This window comes from Zonotrichia leucophrys, chromosome 2, assembly GCF_028769735.1.
Source record: "Zonotrichia leucophrys gambelii isolate GWCS_2022_RI chromosome 2, RI_Zleu_2.0, whole genome shotgun sequence".
Classification (NCBI taxonomy): Eukaryota; Metazoa; Chordata; class Aves; order Passeriformes; family Passerellidae; genus Zonotrichia; species Zonotrichia leucophrys.
This window is the reverse complement of record NC_088171.1, coordinates 121,563,218-121,589,678: the sequence shown is the minus strand read 5'-3', so window position 1 is coordinate 121,589,678 and position 26,461 is coordinate 121,563,218. Positions and strand designations below refer to the sequence as shown.

Below are 26,461 nucleotides of genomic sequence, written 5' to 3'. Positions count from 1 at the left end.
GAATGTTGTCTTGTTAAGCTGCTCCCTTGGAAGGCTCTGTGGGTTTGTCATTAATAAGCTAAAGCAGCTTAGCTCAAACAATGTGTGAAACTCGGTGCTCAAGTACTTTCTCTGATTGTTTGCTCCAGTTCTGCCCAGCGCAGAGTTTCAGACTAAAGGGTGTTCACTATGTGTTGTGCAGGTCTGGGCCATGCTGGCGGCTGCGCCCAGAGCCTGAGGTTAAATTGCCCCTGCTCACGTGGAGGAGAGAAGGCACAGCTGCCCCTGAATTCACCCAGTTACCGCTCTGTGCAGCCACCTAAATGCCTTCAGAGCGTTAGATCCTGTCTCTCACAGCTTGGTGTACAACTGAGGCATGAGCGTTCAAGCAGATTCCAGGCTAAAATTTCCACTAGGGCACAGGGGAAGAGGATGACGAAAGTTCTTGGAGCAGAAATTTTGTGTGTCTTGCATGGCTTTGAAGTAGTCAAGGACTGTGACAGAACTGTCAGCTGGATTTATAGATTTTGTCTTTTGAAGGGAGGAAGAGCTAGTATTATCTGTTCACTGAAACCTATTACAGCTTCATTTACTGAAAGCAAATGATAATAAATAGGTTAAATGCTTTAAATAAAAAGAGCCAGTAGGCAACATTTTGTGATCAATGAAGGTCACGTAACGTGTCTTCTGCTTCTGATAGTTGAAGGCTTTCAAAAGGTATTCTGGAATCTGTTCGAGCCTCTGCGGTTGTTTGGGTTGTTTGTTTTGTTGGTTTTTTTTACTTTGCTTTGTTCAAAAATAGGTTCTGGAATCTGTGCAAGCCTTTGCAGTTCAGTTTTTTGTTTGCTTGTTTTTCCTCAGGTGACCTTAATTACTGGTATGAAAAACAGGTATCAGTCAGGGATGGCAGGGAAAGAAGGGAGAGAAGTGTATAATTTACCTTCCTGAAAGCAATATTAATGTGTTAATAAAGGAAAGACAGAAGTTAGTGGTGGTAAGTCAGGAATTGTGAGATGCCTCATTTTTGCTAATTAATGATCTCATTGAGGATACCAGCTATTCATCCTTTCATACACAGTACTAAAAAATAATTGTTTCTCCTTGGGTGATTACAAATACAAAGTTGTTTGTAATCTTTTTTTATTCAACTTAATTAAAAGCACTGCTTAATCAGCTTCAAGAAGAAAATCTGTATATGTGTCAGTAAATGATGATAATAGTTCAGTAGAGCATAGCAAATACTGTCCCTGAAAGTCTGCTGTAATAAAATGCTTCATAGAATTTAATGCTACTTGTTCATATTGATTTATTTATTTCTTCTTCGTTAGGAATTGGTGGCCACTAATCAGAAACCTAAATCCATTCCATATCCTTGACCCTTCTTAAGTGAAACCTTTTCCCCTGTCATATTTAGGGGTATGAATTGAATGAGTGTTTAAATCTTGTTGCTATTTGCTACTTCCAACATTTTACCTCTTTTTGTGTCTAAAATGCTTTTTGTCAGAATAGAACACTTTATCTTGGTTACCAACTATGTTTCTATAAGGTTGAGAAATTCCCTGGTAAACATATGGTTGACCTCATTGTGCCAGCCTTCGCTATTTTCTTAAATTAATTTTTGTAACTGAAGCAATTCAAGTAGTGCCAGACTCTTTTCTTTAAAAGATAAAATGATCTGCGGTTGGCTTTTTATTACTGCGTGAGGCTTGTGCTGTCAGTTTCATCTTATCCTGTAATAGTGGATTTCACTTCATTTTCTTTCAAATGACAGGTTCATTGTAAAAAATTTGATTATCTGGCAAAAAGCTTTTCAGACTGTGAAGTACAGAATGTTTCCTTTGTGTGTGTATAGTTACTGTGATTTAGCTTTAATTATACTGTAGTTACGATTTCAGGTTGATCTTGTCTCTTAGTGAGTTTAGTCAAGTGTATTATTCTCTTTTAAAGAGGATTGTTGCTTTGACCTTTCAGTCAAATATTTTAGAATATCTTGGAGCATATGAAGATAATATTCTGTTATCAAACTGAGAAATCAACAATCCTTCCTCCCATCACCCTCAATCCATAACTGGATTTTTGAAATTTTTGAGTGCTCAGAAGAACAAAAGATGAGTGATAGGAACCTCAATAAACAAGGTTTATGCATTGCCATTTGGTTCCTTTAAAATGAGAGAAATGTGCAAAATGCTCGAGGTTCAGATCTTGAAGCCAGGATTGGTCTGAGGAAATAACATTAGAACTCAGTTGCCAGATGTTAACATGTTTTATTAGAAATGAGGAGCAGACTAATCTGCTTCTGCATTCTCAGTATAGATTGAAAACCTGCTATTCAGCCAAAAATAGATAAAACTGAAAAACAATGCTTTGAGCTAAAATCCCAGTATTACTTTTTAACAAGGACAGAATATTTTGTGGAGCTGTTTGGTTTTGCATCTTGCTGAAGCTTTAATTGACCACATCCAGACAATTATCGATCTTTCCTCCTCTGTGCCTTGACTAAGGCTTACTAGAACAACTTTGATAGGAAGAATTCAGGCAGGATTGTGATAATCAAGTATCTGGATGGTTTGTGTTTGAGAGTCTGGAGCAAATGATCTCACCTGAATTATGGGATATAATCTGCAAGGACTTTCTTGGATGACCTGGTTGACTGGGAAAGAAAGGGGTTTTTATTTGTAGGAACTGTCATTCTCTAGATTTCTTTAGCAGTGAGATGGAGTGTAGCAGGTAACTTTTTCTTAAATGTCACCATTGTTAGTCTTTATGTTGTTTCTCTTCTGTTTGACAGCTTTTTGGTATTTTAATTAGAGTAATGTGCAATGAGTTTCTGGAATACTTCAACTGTTTCAAATATGTTGGACATTTTCTTCTGTAGATGAGTTTAGTTTGAAAAGCATGATTTTCTACTTGGTGTTTAGAACTTCATATTCTGGATTTAAGGCACTTTTCAGTAAGAAACGTGAATGGAAGAAACTGAAATACTGAAAATAGAGTTCTAGTGGTCGCACGCTCTCAGGCTGGTGGCTGGTACTAACAGTCAGGCTTTGCTTATGAATCAACATGGTGGTGTTGTACAACACTGTCATTGCAGCCTGCTTTCAGCTCCTCTGCTGCCACAAGCTTGCTGTTTGTCTCTGCACTGTGACTGTCTCCTGCATGTAAGAACTTCTCCAAAACAGAAAGGATGTTTTTTTGTGAAACATTTCATAACTTGCATGTGGGAGGAGGTGACAGGCTGTAGCTCATAAGCAAAATGTAAATTCTTTGCCAGGATGTTATCATATGTAAATTCTTTGCCAGGATGTTATCATATTACTGTCAGTGTTTTGGTGCTAGCAGAGTTTGGGCCCATTTAAATTTTTGGATGTGGAAGAGAGTTTTGGTAGTTATGGAAGAAATAGTGTTAGGTCTCCCTAGGGTGCAGCAGCTTTACCTATATATATATATTTACATATATACACACCAACATAGAAGAATGGAGCCCCTATGGGATTATTGTTTAGCTTCTGACTATTTATGAGTTAGTTTTCTTCCTCTTTGATCTTTGAGCCAGATTAAGATTTGAGTTTACAGTGTCCAGGAAGACTTGGCCTTGGAAGATTACTCCTTTCTTACATTCACAGTTTTTACAACAAAGAGAAGGGAATTTGAGTGCATAGAGATAGAAAGTTTGTAACACAATTCAAGTGCAGATGCTTTGGTCCTGCATGCTTCCTAGTCTGTGGAGTTGCTATTCCATCATTGTTTCTTCATGACATGATGATACCACCTTATTGGACATGGCTGGTTGAGTTCCTGCCAGTCCAGGTGGAATGGCCACCACATTTCAGTTAAATTGCCCACATCTTGTTTTAGTGGTGAAATAACATGTGGCAATGAAACATTTCCTCCAGCAGAAGTGAAAGGAATCTGCTTGTCCATTTGCCACTTCTTGCTCTGCTTGTATGTTTCTGCTCTACTGATAGTTTTGCTTTTCCCCTAGCTATTTTCTACCAAATTCTTACCACTTCCCTTAATATGTGAATCTGCTTTGGACTCTTTCTTGCTTTTTTCTCTATGAAAAAGAAGATCACTGAAATAGGTTGTTTGTAGGTAAGGTATTAGACTAAGATAGCTCATCATTTAGTTCACTCATTTAAGGTATTGCTGATTTAAGACACTGCACATTTTGTATTGCATTTCTTGAAACACCAAAAAGTGAAGTATTCAAGAATTGCAATTTTATTTTCTTTGTATTATTTTTCTTTTCAAAGTTTGTAATTTCATCTCATAGGAAATAATAATGCAGGACTCTGGGCATACATTCAAACTTGATTGGATTAATGTGTTAATATTTTACTGCTAACCAACAGCCAGTATACCTCTGTATGTACACTTTTCCCACTCCAGTTATGAAGAATAGTGTTACCTGAAGCAACACTTACTGGTTGGCCTAGGTGCTGTCAGCTGTATGTAAGTTGTGCTTGGTAGTGACCCCTCTAACTTCACTGTACACACGTTTTTGTTTGCCCTTAGCTCTGTTAAAGTTTAACTCTCCGTGCTCCACTTTTCCAAGGGAGGGGCAACTCTGTTGTAAGAGTTCTGGCAATGGGCTTAGAACTGACATTGTGATACTCCTTTTTAAAGGCGTTGAGAAGGTAATTTTCACATGCCTCCAAGAGCTAGGGAAGTTTTTGTGGTGGGTAAAGAAGATTTACCCACCATGAAAAAAAGAACCTTTGCATTACTTTGTTGTGAGGGATTGTGGTTAAGCTCGGTTGTTCTGTCTGCCCTTGGGTGTCCCTTGTTTATGGTAGAATCAGAAAAAAAAAATCCCTGTTTTTGAGCAATGTGATGGTGATGATTCCATGTATGCTTTAGGAATATATGTTATTGACACTTGTGATAGCTAACAGGGACACAGAGACCAGTGAAATGATTTTGTATCTGTTAATAAGCATTTATGTGCTATAATATTCAGCTCAGTTGTACACAGTGAACAAACTACCTGTTTCTAGCGCTGGTTTTGAAATACTAATATTGAAAACCTTTAAATTTCTTCCTATCCTGTATTGCTGCCCCCTCTTTTCATGAGTTGCATCTTTTTTATGTGCAGGCCCTGCCTGCTTCTTTATGTGACTCACCAAGAATCAACTCAAGTGGGAATTCAGCTGTGGCGTTTGAGATGTTACCTCCGCAGTTCCAGAGGTGACCAAGTAAGATTTGTGCCGCTTTAGAGAAAGAGGAGTGTGTATTTTTGCTAGAAGCTGTTGGCTTCAGACATACATTTAACTTGAACCATGGCAGACAGTGGGTACTGTCTATCAGGATAGAAATGATAGAGGTAGATGGGAACTGTCTGGGGAGCTGTCAGGAGTTTTACTCCACTGGCACCAGCTGATTTTGTGTTCTTTTTTCCATATGCTGTAAGAAGTCTTAAGAGTTTGATACCTTAGAAAATCTGTGGAGGATCACTGAAGGAGTTGCACAAATCCTGTTTGACAGAATTAGCAACAGGATACAAACCATTGCTATGTCAGTCATGTCTCAAGTACTTGAATAAACTTCTTTTGGAAGTGATGCTTGGATCAGTGTTAAGCTGTGTTCTTTGATTTCATCCCTGATTGATCCTTTCCTGTAGAGATAGGTATAAGTAAGTAATAAGTAATTTTGGTTTCAAAGACTTCCACTTGAAAATACTTCTATAAACTACTGGTTACGTCACTCCTTTGCATTTTGCATGTGATTATTCCTTTAGTAGAAGAACTGTGCTGTTAAGCAGTCTTGGGTTTCTTATATTCTTACTTAGCTGTTGTGTTTCCTTCTAGATTGTGAAAGTTTTTATTAATTTAATACATTTTAGTTCTGGCTTACTTAAAAGTTGTATTACAAGAATGTTGAAGCATAAGATTCTCTATCAAAAATAAGGAAAATGTCAAAGTTAGATTGCTTGTGCATCCTTCATGTATTCCCCTATAAGTCTGCAGCCTGCTTTCTTCCAGTCCCTCCTAATAGAAGGTGGACAAGCTGGAAGGTGCTTCTATATGAAATCCCTTGATGGGTTAGCAGAAACATTGAAGAGAGTGTCTTGTGATGTGAAAAGGACAGTAAAGCAAGCACAGCTCCCCAGAGAATATCAATGTATGGCCAACATCTGTTTGGGGGTTGTTTTAGGCATCAGTAGCTGCATTAGCTTCTATTTTGACTTGAAGGAGCTGGTTGAGAGGCTGAAAGCAACTTGAGTGTGATTAAAAAAGTATTCCTCATTCATGGTAAGGAAGAAGCTGAAAGCAGTTGCTCTATTGACTTTAGTTAGACATGTCTTAATATAGCTGGAGTGTTGAAGGGCTACAGGTTTTTAGACAAAAATACTAATGTCTGATATCAAGCTGTCTCAATATAGAAAAAACAAGAATAATAGTAAAAGTCAATGTGACACCATGAGGGCCTGTTCAGTGACATGGAGATTGAGGAGCCTTTGTACAGAAAAGTGAAATGAAGTACTTGCTGTTAAAAGGATGAGCATATAAGGGTCAAATCTACTCACAATTCATTGTTTTGAATGGATGTGTTTGAAAAGCATTAAAAGATGTTCTTACAAATCATTACAAAGATGAGGAAAGGGGTGAGCCTGTAAATAGGAAAGGAAAGCAAAGAATAGGTGACAAATACTTGAATTGATGACAAAGCATGCCAAACAAAAAGGGCAGATTCAATGTCTTTTAGACACTGGATATTATGTCAGTAATTAAAATGTAGCTATGTGGGTTGGTTTGCTTTTAAAAAGTGTTCAAGCAACTGAATATTTGATTTTTTTTGACAATTCTTTTGAGTGAGTTTCCAGATGATAAATATCACTTTTGTTTTTCTACTATTATGTGAAAGTTTGACTTCTGGAAATCACTGGACCAAATAGTCTTTGATACCTATAGCAAACAGTGGGCAATTAGCAAAGACTATTAGCCAAATATATTTAAGAAAAAAAAATCACATTGAATTAACATGATTTTCTCCTTGTATTGGGCTGTAACTGTTGTGAAGGAGGACAAGCTATATTTTGACTGTGCAAAAATTTTCCACGTATGTTGATGTGACATTTGAATAAGCACACAAGAAAAATGTGGTATCAATCATGTGGACTGTTTTTTCTGAAACCATAAAGACCACAAGTTATCACAGTTGTAGTTGGTTGTTTAGACTGGGTGTCTGATTGAGGGGGGTGTTTGGTTCTGTGGAACAGAGTGAACCTGCCAAAGGGTATTTTGGGGGCAGTCTGCATTGGCTTGGAAGTGTTTGCTTGATTAGAGATTGGGAAAGGTAAGATGTGACTTGAAGTAAATAAAAGAACATTTTCACATCCATGAAGCCTAAGAGAAGTAATTTGACCCTAATTCATTCAACCCACCTAGATCTCTTACTGTAAAGAAAATTCTTCCAGTTGTAAAGGCAAGTGATAAAGTAATGTGAAAAAATGTTAAAGGCTTTTGGCACAACTTCCTTTTATGTTAGGAAGATGGAGAAGTATCTTTAAATCCTAACTTTGTAAGATTCTATAAATGAGAGTTAAAGTTGTCTTACAAGTGTTAATCTGTTATATTTTGTCCTCCTATGTGTATTGCTGCTACTTTTCTAGAATGTTTGTGAGAACAAAAACAATAATTCTGCACTCATGGCTGTAAAATATAAGAAAGGCTTTCCCACTGCTGAAGTGTTTCTTTTCAAATGCTTGATTTGAGAATCTTGCAGTTGCAATGTGGCTTTTGTAGCTATTGTGTATGGGCTTGATACACCAGAGTAACGTTTTTTTGAAGTACATTTGAGTCTTGAAACTAAGAGTGGGTGTTTAGACAGTGTTGCTGTAAGAAAATCATTGTCCTTTGTAACCTTTTTGGTCAGCAAATACTATTCAACGCTGAGGAGAAATTAATTTCAAGTTTTTAAATTCAAACTTTAGATGTTTTCTGAATTACTGTGGTAATGAGGAGCTCAGTTTCCTAATTAAACTGTATGAATCTTGGGTCTTTAAGGGCTTCATTTAAGAGTTTTTTTAATAACTAGATTAGTCTCCTGATAATTCAGTTTCTGTATTAATGAGACACAGCAAAAGACAAATTATTTTAAGAAAGAGAGAAAGAAATAGTCCTTCATAATATCTGTGGAAAACATCTTCAAGTTTTCTGAATATCCCTAGCTGCAGGTTAGGCTGGCTGTGCAAGCATGGTGCCAACAGCTCAAGGAAGGTGATTCTTCTCCTCCCTCTGGTGCTTGAGAGCACATCTGGAGTGCTGTGTTCAGGGAGAGCACATCTGGAGTGCCGTGTTCAGGGAGCTGCAGTGCAGGACAGGCTTTGGGGTGAATCCAGCAGGTGATGGGCAGGATGGCTGGGGCAGAACTGTGTGACATCCAAGGACACTCGGTTTCTTCTGCTGTAAGAAGAGACGGCAAATGAGAGATCTTGCTGATGCCTGCAACAGCGTAATAGGAAGATACGGAGGGAAAACAGATCCACTATGGGAAGCCAAAGGGCAAGAGATACAAATTGGAACATGAGGTATTTTGGTAAGATACAAAAGAAACATTTTATACCATGGGTAGTGAAACACTGGAATGAATTGACCAGAGAAGTTGATTTTAAAATTATTTTCTAAATATTACTTATTCTCTCCCTTAATTTTTTTTTTTTTTTTTTTTTTTTTTTTTTTTTTTTTTTTTTTTTTTTTTTTTTACTGTTTGAATGAATTCTGGTTAGTAGGCACTTTGTGCCCTCTGCAGTTTTGTTCCAGTGTCTATGGAGTGCTCTCATGTTCTGGAAGGGTCTATAGGCAGCTGTTTGTTATTCTGTACAGAAATAATTGAGTTGATGTTTGATTAAAAAAAACCCCAAATTTTGAAGATGTCTGGTGAAGGCCTATTAAAGATACCCAGATATGTTCATCAGATGAGGAAAGATTAACTTCTTTGGTGTGGAATAGTAGAGTGTTTTGAAATATAGAGTATATTTTATTATTAGAGCTGGGGAAAAAAACCCCCAACAAATAATGGGCTCAATCACATCTTAAATGTGTGTCTGTCATTCCAATAGAAGTAATTATCTTCATATATAAACTAACTTACTTCTCTCTCTAGTGGCAAGATTAATACTTAGGAAATCTTTAATAGCATTTTTTCCACTTGAATTGAACAGTTTGACGGTTTCAGACTTCCTGTCGTTGAGGACTGTAGAAATCCAGGAGTTTATTACAGAATACTTCTCTTGGTCTTCAATATCGAAGCAAATTATCCAGATAGTCAGTATAGCTGGAGATAAGAAAAATGAAGTTGTTCTCTGCCATTTCTAGTAGCAATTGTTGCTCTTCTGTTTTGAATAATTCTAGGATGAGAGCCTCTTTATTTGGGAGGGAGCAGTGCTAAGATACATAAAATCCATCAAGGTATAGTATAATGGAATACAGTTCTTTAGGCAGACGTAGGGTTAAAGAGGTTCCTGTAAGGCAGAAGGAAATAATGCCTTTTGCTGAAACTTGCTTTTGTTTGGGATATTGTTCTGAATCAAGAACGTTTCCAGAGGAGTTTTATGTTTCTTCACCTCTAAATCCCTTCCTTCCCTGTCCAGTGAGGAGCTGTGTCTAGGAATTTAACATTAATCAGAATTGCAGTGGAGTTTCCTATGCTTAATAGATAACCATAGTCAGAGATTTTTGTGGAGTCCCTTATTTCAACATAATAAATTTATTTGCTATAAACTGTTTTCATTGTAACACTGAGAGTGTTAGTCTTGCTTTTCTGGGTTATTGAGCTTCTGTAATTTAACAGATAACACATTCATTTTCAACTGAACATGCTCTTTTCAGCTTTATATGGGAATGGTATAGATTTTTTTTTCTTGTATTGATATTTCCACTGAGAGCTGCAAATAGAGGTCAGATGGAACTGATTATAGAATGGTTTGGATTTGAAGGGACTGTAAAGATCATTTCATTGCAATGCCCCTGGATGTGACTCTTCAACAAGTTCCTTTTCCACTGAACAGTCCATTCATCAAATCCATCTCTCTCCAACCTAGAGAGAAAGATCTTGTAGGGGACCATGCCAAAGTGTTACCAGAGGTGCAGATAAATGGCCTCTGTAGCCCTTCCTTTGTGCACTGATGAGTGACTCCATTGTAGAAGCTCACTAGGTTGGTCAGGCAGGACTTGGCCTCAGTGAAGCCGTGGTGGCTGTCCTGAATCCCTCTCTGTCCTGCCTGTGTCATAGCACAGCTTCTTGAAGGATGTGTCCCATGAACTTCCCAGGCACAGAGGTGAGGCTGACAGGGCTCAGTGTCCTCCTTTTTACCCTTTTTCCAGTCAGCTGGGACTTCACCTGACCGCTGTGACTTTTCAAATATGAAAAGTGGCTTGGCAACTGAATCTCCCAATTTCCTCTCAGGAGTCTGGGATGCAGCTTGTTGGGTCCCAGAGATCTGTTTATATTCAGGTTCCTCAAGTAGCCATGAACCTGACCTTTACTGAAAGTGGGAGGGACTTCATTCCCTCCTGCTGTCCATCCACTGGAGTGGTGTGGGAAGAGAGGTTGCCATTGGAGACTGAGGCAAAAAACCCCAATCCTGTTGTTGAGTGCTGTGGCCTTCTGCTCATCAGTTTTTTCCAGTTGTCCAGGATTTTTTAGGATGGGAGGTGTTAGACCTTCTTTGACTTTCTTCTTCTGGCTTATGTTGATACTCATTTGAATTGGCTAACTGGGAAATAGTAACCTCTTTAAAAATATGATTTGTTTGATATGTTACATTTGACCCAAAGTGTAAATAGTATTTCTTGCTATTTCTCTGGGATATGTTTTGTGAATTTTGTTTGAATTGCAAACAATGAGAAGTAGCATGTTGTCTGTATGTATTGTTTATGCTGAATGGACAGGCCCTCATGCCAGTGTCAGCAAATGTTTTAGGATCAGAGGAACAGAGCACTTCTGTGGTACTCTGTTCAAGTATATATTTTAATGTGTTTTTTTTTTTTTTCTTTTTGCTACTGGCTTTTTTGTTTAGAAAGGACCATAAACATAGTATGTGAGAACGAAAAACCTTTGAAACAGAGGATATTTTTGTGCTAGTGATATGGACAAAAGCATGACTGAGTCTGTGTTAGACAGAAAAGGTGGTTGCTGGAGAAAGGGCCAAAGGTACAAACTTGAAATTAGATAATATTTTAAGTGTTGGTAATGTGAAATTTTTTTTAGGATACAGAACAGACAAAACTTTGTCTCTTCAAATTACTGTCAGACACTGATAGCTTAATGTTTCTGATTTTAATTAAAGTCTAAAATGTGTCTTAGGCTCCTTTTTATAAGACAAAGTTGTATAGTTGGTCTCCATGTAGAAGTAAATGGATCTACTGAATGATTTGCCGTTCTTATATCCTTATGTTCTTTGCTACTTTGTAACCAATGTTTCCAAATCTCCTCTTTAGGGGGAGTTTGAATTTCCATTGTCAAATGTTCTCATCTCTGAACTTTTAAAATATTTCTCTAGGTGATAAAGTATACACAGGTTGATTGCCTTTGAGGCTTGTTTGATGGTGGTCTGGGGAAGTGCCAGAAAAAGAATTGACTTCGAAACATCTCTGCCATTCAAATTAAGGATTTATAAAATGGTTTTGCCTTTGCTCCTTTGCATTTTATTCATAATAATGGTGTTGGAAACACTGTTAGTGTTTTCTTAATCTGAGGAGAAAGGAAAAGGTAAACACTAGCATTCTGACCTGTTTTTTTTAATGTGTGAGCAATGTAGACAGCTTATGAAAATGTTAGCATTGGATTTTCAGTTTGTATATGTTGTATCTCAGTGCCAGGTAGGAACTTTCAATATAGAATCCCAAGGAAGTTTTTAGGGCTACTTGATAGAGACAGAAAGTTATTTCAGTACTTTCAGAATGTAAGTTGTAAATGTATAAGGGCCTTTTCTTTGTGAGTTGTGTGATTGAATTTATTGTAGTCTGATTTCAAATATATTTGATGGGATACTGAATCATTTCTGTGTTGACAAATCAACACTTTATTTTCCCCTGGGAACTTTTTAAGGTTCTACTAGGCACTAGAAGGCAGCTACAAGTGTGTGATAAACTTCTGTTTTAAAAACAATTTGGATATTGAATGGAAATGAGGTACTAAATCCCCAAACCATGTATTTTTATTACTTTGCAGTATAAAATAATTTTGACTTGTAGTGAGGTTGAAGTGAACTTGTAGATGGTAACCTTAAAATAGTTGGCAGGAAAAAAAGGATAGTAGAAATGAGAAAGCCCTGAACTTTTTATCATCTAGATTGCTTGCAAATGACAAAACATATTGTGTAACTTTATATGGAGAAAATTGACTCTGAGAGCAGTGCCAGTGACAGCACGGAGGCTGCATTTCCCTTGCTCAGTAGATTGTAAGAAACGGTTCTGGTAGTTGTTACAGAAACACCTTCTTGCAGTGACTGATTTCTCTCTTCAGAATAGGCAAGAATTACCTGAGCTGCTGCTATAACACTTTGATAAGTGCTGTCACTCTGTAGCTTCTGAGATGCTGTTAGTGTAAAGTTTTTAGTTTGTGTTGTGCAATCCAAATAGTCTTGGTTTAGTTTTCTGTTCTGTCCTCTGGGATGAATTAGAACAAGGCAAAGGCTTGCACAGATGCCAAATGGAAATGTCTTAGGTTACTTAGAGGAGGGAGTTGTGCTGTTAAAGTCTTGTAGATTTAATTATAAATCGAATGATGTTGTGTAAATATGAAGTGTTTGCTGCTAGGGGTAGAGGTCTTACAGATGTTCTTGTTATACAACAAATTCATTTCTGTCTCCATGTATTTTGTAACAACAGCTCTTCCCTTTGCAGTGTTGCAAAGGTAAGTGCCACTGTATTTTACCCAAAAAGTAAGTTTAAAGCTTGCAACTTATTTTGCCTATGTCTTTTCAGTTCAATTTCTAGGAGCAAAGTCATCCTTCTTTCTCACTTTTCAATTTCACTTTGTTTTTAAATTGTCAAGTAAAGCTCCTTTTGCCTTTCAGACATTGATGAAATGTACTTAAGTGTGCATGCTTATTGTTGAACTTTACTTAGTATTTCAAATATTCCATACAATTTCTTTGTAGAAACGATTACAAAAAGAACTGTTGGCATTTCAAAATGATCCACCTCCGGGAATGACTCTAGATGAAAAGAGTGTACAAAATTCAATTACACAGTAAGTATATATGCTGTTTTATTTCTGCTATCATGCTGAAAAGACTAAATAATGAGCAGTTCTTTTCACACTTCCATGACTTACTCCTAGTAATATTGGAGTTGCTTTTAGTCTAGGCAATGAAACATTGTTCTCCTTAGTAAGCATATTGCCAGACTGTGTTGGATACCCTCAGGAAAATGGCAGTGAATTTACTAAATTTTGTTAGGCATTTTACTGTCTAACAAACTGTCAATTAGTAAAAGCTTCTGCGTATTTTATAATAAAATAATTTAATTATCTTTCATAGCTACTAACCTCCAAAACTCTTCTAGATTTATTGAAACAATGGAGTAGCTGTTTTACAGTTCTGTGACATTTGAATAGAATGTATGTCATAGCCTTTAATTTTCATTACCTTCTTTTTCTAAGGCAAGTGGAGAAAACTTCTTAAAAAGCAAAGTTGTCTGGGTTTGCACTTCTTAAAAAGCAAAGTTGTACTTGTTTGCACTTTTTTCCCTGCCTTGGCTTTCTCGGTGATTTGTGAAATGGGAAGAGAAACATGGTAAAATATTCTGTGTCTGTTGAAATGGACAGGGGTTGTTCTTGGTATTAATCTATTTTTTAATTGACAGAAATTCAAAAGATTCAGGCTGTGTTGACATTTTTTTTCTCATCACTTTCTTAGTTTCATTTTAGAGAAATGTTAAAAAATGTTAAAATGTTACATTGAGCCCATGTAAACATTGATGAGAGTATGATCTCAGACTTCAAGTTCTGGACTATGCTATTGATTGATGGAGCAGCTTAAACATAGAGCTGAATGTTGATGTTTTCACATCTGCATTTTGGGAGGTGGCATTCAGACCATGTTACATGAGGCTTTTCTGAGACTCATGTATACTGCTATAGACATATAGCATGAGTTAAACATCACTGCTTTTTAAATTATGCTGGCCTTTGTGATAATTCAGATGAATGTGACTAAAACTGAAAGAGGAGTTTTTAGTTTTCTGCAAAAATGAGTCAGTCAAATATTGTAAATGGTATCCACTTATTTCAACAAGAGAGTATTTAATAAGTGTTTAGAGCAGATTGCAAAGGATGTCTCTGTTTCCACAGTACTACCTCGTTATGATTTCTGCCCTGTACAACTTTTATACCTTTCAGTACCTTGCATATCAAATCTTCCTATTTACTGTCATGCTAGATTTTGAAACTGTCGCTGTTTTAGAAGCTTCTTGTCAAAAGTAAAATTATATTTTTTTCTCTTTGAGGGTTTTTGGTATCAGGTACCATGTTTAGAGTTCATTAATCAAGTTACAGTTTGAATTGGTTGTGTTAAAAATTTGTGTAGCAATACTTGCTTGGGTTTTAAAGATGTTGAATAAAATAATTGGATCCCATGATGTAACTGGGTCACTTAAAACATTGAGCAATCTTTTATTTTAAATATACGAGGATTAGAAATTTGAGAAGGCTAAACTGTAAAGCACACAGGAAATATGGGTTCTCCTGATTCCTTGACCATAAAAGGAGCAATGTCCAGGCAAAGTTATCTTGTACTTAGTAAAGTAAACTATTTAAAAAACTTGAAAGTGGAAGTTCTGGATCACAAGAACCAATAAATCTAAAGAGTATTGCTGCACTGTGTGTATAAATGTAAAAGCAGAAAGCATAAGAAGAGATAAGTGATCTGGAGTGCAGATAGATTAAATCAAAGGCATCCTCACAAAGTTAAAATATGAAACCTTCTTCATCAGCCTTCACTGTATTGCCACTGTGCTACTGTTGAAGATGCATTCCTCTTGAAAGGTGTGAGAGCTAGCAGTTTTTCTCAAAAAATGCCAAAACCCAAAGCACAACAACAGTAATAAAACCAGCAGAAAAAAAAGTCAAAGTGTGACAGAGGGGAAAATGAAAAATGTGCATGGCTTAAATACAGAGGGAGGAGAGTGTCTTACAGGAGGATCATCAGAGCTGCCAGCTGGAGATGTCTACTTTTCTGAACACACTGCTGTTCTGCAAAATCTCAGCTGCCTTCCTTGAGTTAATGTAAACCATATACTTTTGTAGTCTCTTTACCTTATTATGTTGCTTAGCTCTGTAAAACTCAATCAAAGGTAAAAAACCAAAAATGGGAAATAGCTGTTGCAAAGGATGGTATTAAGTGGTCAACAGAACTGCAAAATCATGGAAGTTAAATGGCAGAAAAGTTGCTGTATGTGTCAAACAATATGCAAAACATCTGCTTTTAGCTGTACTAGAAAAACCACAATAGAAACCCAACAACAATAAAACCCCCACATGCAACATCACCAGCCTCTTCCCCAGCAGCTCCAACCAACTCCAGTCAGTTACTTTAATGGTATTATGGTGGAAGGAGAAGAAGCAGAGGGAAAAGAATACTGGTATGTTGAGTTGTTATCTTCATTACAGATTCAAATTACCCTGGTTTTGGACTTTGTTTTAATTTGCTGGGACCTTTTAATTTTTATACTATTAACTTTTCCATTTTTGATTCCATTACCATTTAATTTCTGAGTTTTTCACAAATATAAGTACAAGATGAGCTTTGCCCTTTCCCCTTTATTTTAATAAACTGTACTGAATTTTCATTGACAGAGACCAACCCAAAAGAGAATGTGTACTAATTTGTTTCCTTCCAAACCTTTTAAGTTTTCAAGTAGGGATTTTTTTTTCAGCTTTGTTGTCTCACATTAGCAGCCATTTCTCAGGAACTGACAAGTCTGTGTATAGTTCAAGTCATAATTATATTTATAGTTTGCATCACTGTCAGTGCCTGTATGCAAAACACCAAGCTTGTTTATTTTAAATACAGGCTTGATGTATTGTTCACCTTTGTGATTGTTGCAGTGTTAGAAGAGAAGTTAGATGGTCTGGCTGTGACTGATGTTTGATTTGATTAGTCCAGTGCTCCAGGAGTACAAGTATTAATTTGTCAGTCCACAATGCTAACTGCTTTTTCCCCTGTTCCTTAGGTGGATTGTAGACATGGAAGGTGCTCCAGGAACACTCTATGAAGGGGAAAAATTTCAGCTTTTATTTAAGTTTAGTAGTCGGTATCCTTTTGATTCGCCTCAGGTAACTGCTGCCTTCTTTCTCTCTTCCTGCTGCCTTCAGCTTACAGCTGTGTGACTTGTGCTGAGTATTGTATTATCCACATAGCCTAATGCCAGCTTTGCTTACTTTAATTTGTATTAAACACATTGTGCAGGTGCCTTTTCTTTAGACATGATTCTGCAGTGACATATAGGACTCTGATGTCTGCTTGAACAGGTGAAATTAGTGTTACCTGGAGGCTTCTTTGGTGTTGATATTCATGTCTTGAAATACAGGGTAAAGTAGGAAGATCCCCTTTACTGTGATGCAGGAGCCAAGTAAACCATAAAAAACCCCATAAAAACCAAACTGCTGCTTCATCCCTTCTTACTTTGAACATATATTTTCTGGTTGATTTTTAAGACTCTTGCATCTTCTGTGCTGCCATTGTTAATACAGCTCAAGAAATATTGTGCTTCTGATAGGGATTCTCGTAGATACATGACATGCTTGAGAGACCTGCAAATAGCGTTATAACTGAGGTACGTGATGCCGTGTTGCTTTCAAACAGCCTAGAGAGCTGAAGGAACAGCAGAACTTTAAAGACTGCAGAATGTGCTGTGTACCTGCATTCCTCCATTACCTGAGGGAAACACTTCAAAATATGGCTGATAACAGTAGTGGCCAGTTATCAGCCCTGCTTTTCTGAAAAAGGAAATAGAAAAGCAAGAGTGTCTTAGTTCTTGTACTGTCTGTTTCAGCTCAGAGTTCTAGAAATTATCTCTGCAACTTCTCTCCTTGGTGTTAAAACTGAAGCATGGAGCTGTGAGAGACACTTAAGCCATAAAAATTAACATAATTTTAGCTACCATGATAAACCCTAGAATGCTGACTTTCAGTCTTTTACAGAATAAACTGGCTGCTTGTACTTCTGCACCTCATCAGGTTTGCAAGGTACTAATTATAGGTGATCCACAAGAGATCACCAGTTTAATTTGGTTCCAGGCTGTTTGTCTTCATTACCCAACCTCTGTGTGTCGCTCTGTGCAATTTATTGTTAAGCAGCAAATTAGATCCATACATCTACACTGAGTTTTATCACAGAAAACAATTAAAAATTTAAGTACTGGATTGTTTTAAATGTCTAGAATTTCAACTTTTCAAACGTTGCTGTGGGTCTGCACTACAATTTCTTGGTCATAATTACCTCTCCTGCAAAGCTAGTTACTGTGAATTGACAGTTTTCACTTGTACTGCTTTAATCACTTGGATGTTTTCTGCCTTTAAATGTATGTTGTCTGTCATAGAGTGCATTCTTTTACGTACCTAGTCTGCCTAGTTCAGGTTGTCATTTAAAAACAGGGTATTAGTTACAAGCGAAATACATTACAGGATTATGAAGGTAAGCCCTTCAATGCTTTAAGAAATACCAGTTTGAAGACCTCTGGAAGATCATTCTGCATCCAGTTTCTCTAATGCCTTAGAAACCTGTCTGCCATTTTGCAGATGAATTAAACTCTCTAATTTCAGTTTCTTATATGATGAAGGTGTTGCTTGTCATCAGTGAGGAGGTGGGTGGGTGTGTGTACATGTTTACATATTTTTGTGCATACCTATATAGCTTGAGAAACTGCTGGGTATTATAGTTGTGAGTGGTAGAGATTTATGGTTTTATTGCATAAAAGGAGTTGGAAAAGGAGTTCAGGAGTATAATACTGATACAAAGATTTTACTTTTACTCTCTTTTTGTTCTTCCTGAACCAATGATATAGTTTGACAAAAACTTGATGTAAGAGCAGGAATTGTCAAAATTGCTTTTCTAGCCTTTTTTTGACTGTAGTAGTGTCTTTTAATAGAGAGGAGTTCAGGTTCTAAATGCTTTTCTTCCATATTCTCCATGTCAAACAAATTGTTTTTTATTTGAAGTAATGTTTCAAAAATATTTCCTATTTGGTAAACTTTGGTTTCACAAACTTTATTATAGTTTATTATAGTTAATAAGATATTTATTTATAGTTAATAAGATTGATGAATTTTAATTTTATTCTTCATGCTGGAACCTGGATGAGTTGTCCAGGATTTTATTTCTGTTATGTCCAAGTTTATAGAAATACTCATTTATGAATCTTGTTGTGCTTCTTGGAGTATAACATTGTGGCTTATAAAGTCATTAAATCCAGTGGTTGGGCTAGACAGCTGTATTCCTTAGGATGTGGAAGACTGAGGCTGCAAGATTTTGCAGTCTTTACATTGTTACCTTTGCATTTTTTTATACTGTATAAATATTAATAGAAAATCCTCTGTATTTAACCATATATTTAACTCCACCTTCACTAGCTATTTAGACTTCCATTGATTTTACATTTCACTTAATAGTTTCCAAAATTGAATTAACCCAGCGTGTTGAATTCTTAGTATAAGTGAAAATGGCAAACCTGCTTCTTAAATAAGATGATATTGTTTCCCCAAACCAATACAGTTTTATATAAAACAGGGACTATAAATTAGTTATTTTTGTTCTTTTTTTTAGGTCATGTTTACTGGAGACAATATCCCTGTTCATCCTCATGTTTATAGCAATGGTCATATCTGTTTATCCATTCTAACGGAAGACTGGTCTCCAGCCCTCTCAGTGCAATCTGTTTGTCTTAGCATTATTAGCATGCTTTCCAGCTGCAAAGAAAAGGTATGGGCTTTTTTAGCACTGTTGAAGTAGAATAAGTAAAAGTTAGTAATTTTCTACTTTACAAAGTAAAATTTTCATTTCTCAAATTCTGAAATAGGCAAAACTACTGTATTTCTACTACTGACTAAACTAGAACTGCAAAATAAACAGTGCAGTGAGTATTTTGCCACTGTTTTCATGGTAACCTGCTTATATATCATTACTGAAAAAGAGCAGTGGATGGAACCCTTCCAGTTGTGCTGACTGCGAAGTTCAATCATGCTTTAGGACAATTCTTGGTAAAATTATCCTTCCTCTAAAAGGAGTGTGGAATGACTAGTGAAACGTCTTTAGTGCAGATGTTTTGAACTTTGCATCTGTACTATTTTAGTGAACTTGATAATTGTCATTTCAGGGAAGTAAATGGTGCTAAGCTGCTTTTTTGGCACTAATACCTTAGAGACATTTTAGTAAAGCAGTTGCCCTTTCACTTTTGACCATTTCTTTCGCAGAGGGCTGTCTGTGGAAGTTAGATGTGGTCAGAGCTTGTCCATATGTGCTATCCAAGCATGCCTTTTTATTTTGCATTCCAATCAATCCTAGTCATATATGTAGTCAAAAAACCACCCCAAAATGGCTTTGCATTGTATTCTATCCTATGTATTTTGTAAATGATGAAACTTATGAAGAAAGCCAAAGAATATGTAATAATGATCAGCTACACTTACTGAAATTAATTTTTTCACCCACTGTAAGCTGAGCCTTAGAATGGGAATTGGATGTAATGCATCAGAATTAGATTCCAAGCTGCAAAGGAATTTAATTTTGGGGGGTTTTTTGAACAACAGCTGTTTCTTGTGAATTAGTATCTTTTGTTTGTTTGTTGGTTTGGTTTTTTTTCATTTTTTTCTCCCCTATTCATCATCAAACTGTATGATATTTTTTAGTGTTTTATTTTCTTGGAGTATCTCAAGTAAGAATTTGTTACCTGGATTTTTGAGAGATTTTTCTTCACCAAAAAGGTCTAGTCCTGCCTGTTGCCTCATTTTCACTGCATTCACATGGTAATCTGCCAGAATCTTATTAAATAGTGCATGTATTACAATATGAGGATTGTTTGATTATTTGTAGGTCTTTTCTTCTGTTGCAGAGGCGACCTCCAGATAACTCATTTTATGTAAGAACATGTAACAAGAATCCAAAGAAAACGAAATGGTGGTATCATGGTAAGTATCTAACTAGGACCAGAAATTTTTAATTTCTTTTTAGGCTGAAGACAATTAAATTGTAGGAAAGTAGGATGAATGTGTTCAAAGCATTAAACTCTGTTTTTTCAACTGAAAACACTATTTAAATCCTGTTTCTGAGATACTCTGCTGTGATTTTTTTTTCTATATCACATTTGACTAATTCCTGGTGGAAATTTAAACAGGTTTTAAATTGTAGTATTGACTTTCAGTGAAAGTTCTTGTAAAGTTTATCAATCCATGACAAGTACAAAGTTTGGGATTGGGGAAAGTCCATGGTGAAACTAGGTTTTGCTCTAAACATTTTTTCTTATTGTTATTAACACTTTAAAAACTTTAGTTTGTTGAAAAGATACCTATGTATTTGTGAACAGCTATGTGTTTTGATAGATTTCCTCAATCAGAATTTCCAGTATGGGACAGTTGACTGACTTTTTAGGCTCCTGAAAACTAATACTCAATAGTATACTAATAACATTCTCCATGGACTCGATCAAGAAGAGAAAAGCATATTAAAACTTCTAGCATCTGCTGTGCTAGTGTTGTGCTGGGTTTTTTTTCTTTGTTTGGTTTTGGTTTGGGGTTTGCTTTGCTTTTGCTTTTGTGCTTTTTTCTTTTGTTTCCATGTGTTCTGTGTCTTGCTTTATACTTTGTGGTTTCTTTCTTCTGCCTCAGCATTTGTCATCCTCCACCCAGAGCTGCAGTTGGCTGTATGTGCTTGTCTTATCCACTCCGTTGGTGAGGAAAGAGAGAAGAAGGGGATAGAGATGGGCCATTCTTTGTTTCTCTCCTCTTGTTAGCAATGCTTTCCTTGCTTTCCCTAGGAAAATTCTGTACAAATGGTAGTCCTTCGAAGCACAAGTACTTTGGGAAGGGATATGTCAGAGAAGGTAACACTTCATGCTAGTGTAGTGCAGAACAGTTGATTCCATCACTGCAGAGTCAGGTGAAGATTCCACCATAAGACATCCTCTGTTTTTCATGGCCTCCTCACTCCAGCATAGGTTCTGTCCCTGATGTGAAAACTAGAGCTAGTATTTTGAGGCAGTGAGAGTTCCTAACTGGACAGCCAAATTCCAAAGTCTTCACCCTGAAAATTCTTAAGATTCCTAAAAGCCCATGGATGGCCTAACAAGAAAAACTTGATAGTTTCATAAAACTTGCTGAGACCCATGGGATTTTGACATATGGTACTGTAACAGAAAGAAACTTTGTTTCTCATAATACAGTAATTGTAACCCCAAAACAAAGTGGTTTCAGGTACACTGAGAGAATTGCTGTATGCCATGAGATTAAAGTGTATCTAAGAAATTTGGGACCATCATGTGGTTGTTTTTAAAGTTGACTCCAAGAATAATAATCATATTGCACATAAGGATAGATTTTTCTTCCTCACCAGATTATTCAACAGTCACTTTCTTTTCTCTCTCTGTTTTCATCCTCTCATAATGTGTTTGGTACTTCTACATTTCTAGTTTTTGTTTCTCTTAAATGGCAGTTTGGGGAGTTTTTGTTAACTTGCTATTTTCACTTGCTAATTATTTTTAAAGAAAAACAGGTAAAGTTCCATTTATTGGCTTTATCTTGTGATTAAAATGTTCTGTTTGCTTTTAATTTGTACCAGTCTTATTTTGATTTAGAGAAGAAATCTTTAAAAGCAGAACAGTCTGCAGATATTACTTTTATTTCTTAATAATGAAATTCAATTTGTGTTAAACAAGCAAAACAGAAACTTAGTATGAAAAGAAATCTGAGTTACTGATTTTGAAGATTGCTGTATTATGGCTCAAAACCACAGCTTACAGTTCATTGAATGGGTATTTTAGTTACTATGAAGTAACTATGCAGTGTTTTTTTTTCTGGAAGTCAGTAAACCTTACCCGTCCTCAAATTCAGAGCAACCTAAAATCCAACCTGAGCAAGAAAAAGAAAGTCAGTTCATTTAAATAACTCATACTGTCTTCATTAAAAATTCATTGGGCTCCCCACCACCTTGAATTCTTACATGAAAAAACAAAATATTCCTGATGTCCACAAGAGAAAAAAATCATAAATTATTAGTGTGTTTTCCCTTCCATTTTTGTGTGTGTCATTTGCTTCTTTTCTCATTTAATGTTGTTTCTCCTATGTGGACATAGAACAAGACTGCCAAGGCATGATCTTTAAATTGTCAGTGTTTTCTAAACAGGTGTAAAGAAATACTGTTTGTTACAGTAAAATGGGAAGTGTGAAAAGATGTTTATTTTCTGCACATGCTTCAGCTGAAGTGTCATATATATCTAATCTTGTGGTTCAACCACATTTGGCTAGATAAGTGAGGGAAGAAAAATCCCACCCAGGAAAGAAAACCTGCTGTCCAGGGTTAACTGCTGTGAGAAATTAAATGCCAGTGCTAATACAACAACTTGTGCAGGGAGATGCAGAGTGGTTCTGGCACTTCTGCTGTCTGCTGCCCATTGGACTGGTTTAGCTTTTTGTGCCATAGTAGCTCTGTGTTTTGAGGAGTTAGGAAGAAGTCTGTCCTAGATATTAATACATGCATTTGAAGGAAATTTTTTTTCCAGTATGTGCCTGGAATTTATTTACCTGGGAATAAAAACAGTCCCTGGTTGGGAGCTAATGTAAAGAAAACCCAGATGAGCACAGAGTGATAAAGTGGCACTTAGAGACATATTCTGACATGTTAATATGTGTCTGCATTCATCTTAATACAGAGTTTTTAATCTGTCATATCACTGCCCCCCCACCCCCCCAAGACAGCAACTTATTCCTCGAGCAGAGTTATAGAGCTTTATTTGCTACAAAATGATGTCCTCACAAGCCCTGTTTTAAAGCTCCTGATCTTTGAGAACTGAAAATATTTCTAGATTGTCTACTCTACCCAATGTCTGTTTCAACTGTGCATTGACTTTTCTGCTGAATTTCCATCTGAGAGTTGCTCATATTGTCTTAAAGACAGAGGAGGATCTTCCAGATACGGTTTACTTGGGCATCCAGACTGAAATCTGTTTCATTAAGCTGTTGACTTCCTTTGTTGTTCTCAGGAGGTAGATTTTTTTTTTTCCTGGGGGAAGGGTGTGGTGTGGAAGAGGGGAAAGGTAATGGTGTTTGTTTTCAACCAGCACTTCCTTACTACTTTTGGGTTTTGAGGTTGGTTTGGTTTTGGTTTTTTCTTAAGTAGAAAGTGTTTTCTCTGATATTTGGTCTAAAATTTTAGTGTACCATTTAAATGTCCCTTCTCTCTCTCTCTTTTGCATCCTTGTCCACTTTTTTTTTACATGTGCAGTAGCCTACTGAAAAATTAAAGAGTTTTTTTTACAAGTAATAGCTTTGATATAACATTTTCCCATGAGAATGTAGAATGTTTATGAGGCTACATTTTTTAGGTGTGGGAGGTTGCAAGTAAGTCCTTTAAAAATAAACAGACAGTAACCTTGCTTTCTGTTAACAACTCAATATTTACTGCTAGCAGGTGCAAATATACTGCAAGTTGATGTGTGAAGGAGAATGTTTAAAAGGGACAGCATTAGTATGGAGCATAATGCAGAAAAGATAGGTGTAGAATGTGCATTTTTATAGTATGTTCTGTCTAATCACAGTATCTAAAATTTAGTGTATGTAATTTACTTCCAGGTTTAAGATTTTAGGCATATAATAGTAACCTATTCTTTTTGCATAAATCTGTCAGCTATTGTTTTGAATCTTGATAAATAAACTAATATACCTACATACATATACACACACACACACACACACACACACACACACACACATACACATATAAAGGATTGAGAATGCATCAAAGCAGCCCACTCTGCTGAGTCTTATCCCTATATATTCCTTCTAAAAGGATGTCTTAATTAGATAACTGTTGTGGATCTGCTGTACTTCAAGGGTGCAAAATGTTAAGCATTTGATTTTTCATTTTCCTGGCAAGTGGTTTTCTAAACATCAAATATGGAAACGACTGTCATTTTTATGAGTATTTGCTAATACTGATGTCTTTGGGGGTGTATATGTATTTTGGAAGTTTAATTTTTGATACTCTCTTTTCTCCCCGAGTCGTTATTGAACAAAATCACAGAATTATTCAATCAGGGTATTTCCTCTGCATGTTACTGTCTGTGCTAGGAATTGTTTCTGCCTATAGCACCTTGCTAATTTGGAATTAGAATGTTTATATGTTTTCCATAAATGCTCTTCTTTTATTTTAAAGATGACACATGTTGATGCCACCATTTTGTGATCCTCGTAGCAGAAGATAGTCCTACTGAGAAAATGAGCACTTTGATCATTCAGTCTTTGAACTTTAACCTTTGACTGGAAGTGACCTATAGGCAATGAAGACTACTTCCTTTGACTGCATTTTTACTAGTGTGCATTCTGGGCGCATGTTGATCGCTGGTTCAGTCCATGCAACTGACATGCTTTTATTAGTCATACAGTATTAATGCAGGTGTCCAGAAATGTCAGAATAATTCCATTATTTTTATTTTAAGCTTTTGGAAGAATTCCAGGTCTTCATATATTGTGCAATAACACTGAGCTCCTTGGCGGTTTTGGTGCATCCATTGCCGGCAATGGACATTGTACCAGGGAAAGGTTTTGCTCCTGCCACAAAAAAGATTGACATGTGACTGAGCTTATGAAAGTTTTGGATATATTTGGAATATAAGCAAGGGATTGACAATTACCTGAAATCCAGCCCATTCTTTTATATTTGGATTCTATGCACTGTGACCACAAAACTAGCAGCATGAGTTAACATGCCTACCTGAAGGACTGTAATAAGATCATTACGTATTTATTAAATTGTTTATCTGCTGTCAAATTGTTTTGACATGGGCGGTTTTTCAAGTGACATTGGCAGAGAGGTACAATGTTATCCCTATGGTGAAATAAAACTACTTTTTGTATATAGTTATTCATATCTCTGAAGCAAAGGTATGAGTAATTTAGGGTATGAGTGATTTAAACAAGAATTTATTTTGGAGATAGAGGATGGCAGTGATATAACTGAACTTGCTGCAGTCCGTAATTGGGCTTGTAATTTGTATTTAGAGCTTTTTCCAAATAGATTGCACACTGTTATTTCCTGCTAGCCATCAGCATGAGCCCTACTGCCTACACCAATATTTCATTTATTTATGTGTTCGAAAGCAATCCATATAACATTTTTTGTTTGCATTCACTGTTTCTTTTGTGTTGTATGTCATGTTTGAATGTTACAAAACAATATTTTGATTGAAAAGCTTTGTCAGAAGATATTTTCATGTAAATTATTTCTTTATCTTGTAAGCATCATCTTGTCTTTTAATCCTGTATTATAAAAAGAAAAAAAAAATACATTTTTGACAGAGGCTTAAAGTTTTCACAAAAAAGTGTGGACCTTCTTATTTAAGTTTAGACTAAAGTATATTTTCTTAACTTGTTTGTCCCACGTAGCCATGCCAATTTTTCCAGGCTTTTCTTCACCAAAAAAAGGGGGAAAAGCCTAAAATCAGACATTTTTCTCTGGAGCAACATTTACTGAAATGACAGTTGTTCTCAGCACTCTGTAATATTTTGATACTGCAATTAGGTTGTCTTTTTAGGAAGCACTTTTATAAACTAAATACCTTTACACATATGCAAAATTTCTATAATTTTTTTTACTGTTGCCTTATTGTTGCACTCAAAAAAATTTCAAGCAATTAATGCATGAATGTCTAAATGAAGTAATAGCTTGATGTAAAAACAAACAAAAGCAAAAAAAAATCCCTAAACCAAATCCACAATGACTAACTACAATAAAAACCAGAAAATTGGCTGAAAAGACTGATTTTTATTTTTTTTTGAATCTGCTGTATGATAACTAATGTTTTCTAGCCTTGTACATACTTCTCTGTTACCTATTGTTTAAAACACTTTAAAAAAAGTATAGATGCTTAACTCAGGGTGGATAGAGTTTAGATGGATTTGCTTCAGAGAAGTATTTTGTACAGCATCAGAACTGTAGATACTGGCTGTAAAGTGAGGCTACAATATACTTCAGGAACTGCTTTTTTTTTCCTACTGTACTGAAAATATCTCTTGGCCTTTAAAACTCAATGGTAAAAATCTAGCTTTGGATATAAATTTGATGTGTGTATATATTTTCACAATGAGCCTTGGAAACAGGGAATTAATTTTCTTTTAAGAGCCAAAAAAAGGTAGTTTTAAACAAAAGAAATACTTATGCTCTAAACTTTCTGTTTAGCAAAATTTTATTGTTGTGAGATCATCAAACTGGCTAGTTTTGGAAATGGTTCATATGAATGAGCAGTAATCTGACACTGCTCTGTATGAATTG

At 36.1% G+C, this 26,461-nt stretch overlaps 1 protein-coding gene across 3 annotated transcripts in view; it reads left to right on the top strand.

The window, feature by feature from the left end:
• Positions 1–25,945, top strand: part of UBE2W (ubiquitin conjugating enzyme E2 W) — a 33,782-nt gene extending 7,837 nt beyond the window's left edge. For all 3 annotated transcript variants that reach the window (XM_064706234.1, XM_064706232.1, XM_064706233.1), the window contains exons 2-6: positions 13,085–13,176; positions 16,158–16,260; positions 18,749–18,904; positions 20,034–20,109; positions 24,347–25,945. In XM_064706234.1, the coding sequence (XP_064562304.1) occupies positions 13,136–13,176; positions 16,158–16,260; positions 18,749–18,904; positions 20,034–20,109; positions 24,347–24,360 (390 nt within the window). In that variant the 5' untranslated portion in view covers positions 13,085–13,135 and the 3' untranslated portion in view covers positions 24,361–25,945. The remainder of the gene's footprint in view (positions 1–13,084; positions 13,177–16,157; positions 16,261–18,748; positions 18,905–20,033; positions 20,110–24,346) is intronic.
• The last annotated feature ends 516 nt before the right edge of the window (positions 25,946–26,461 follow it).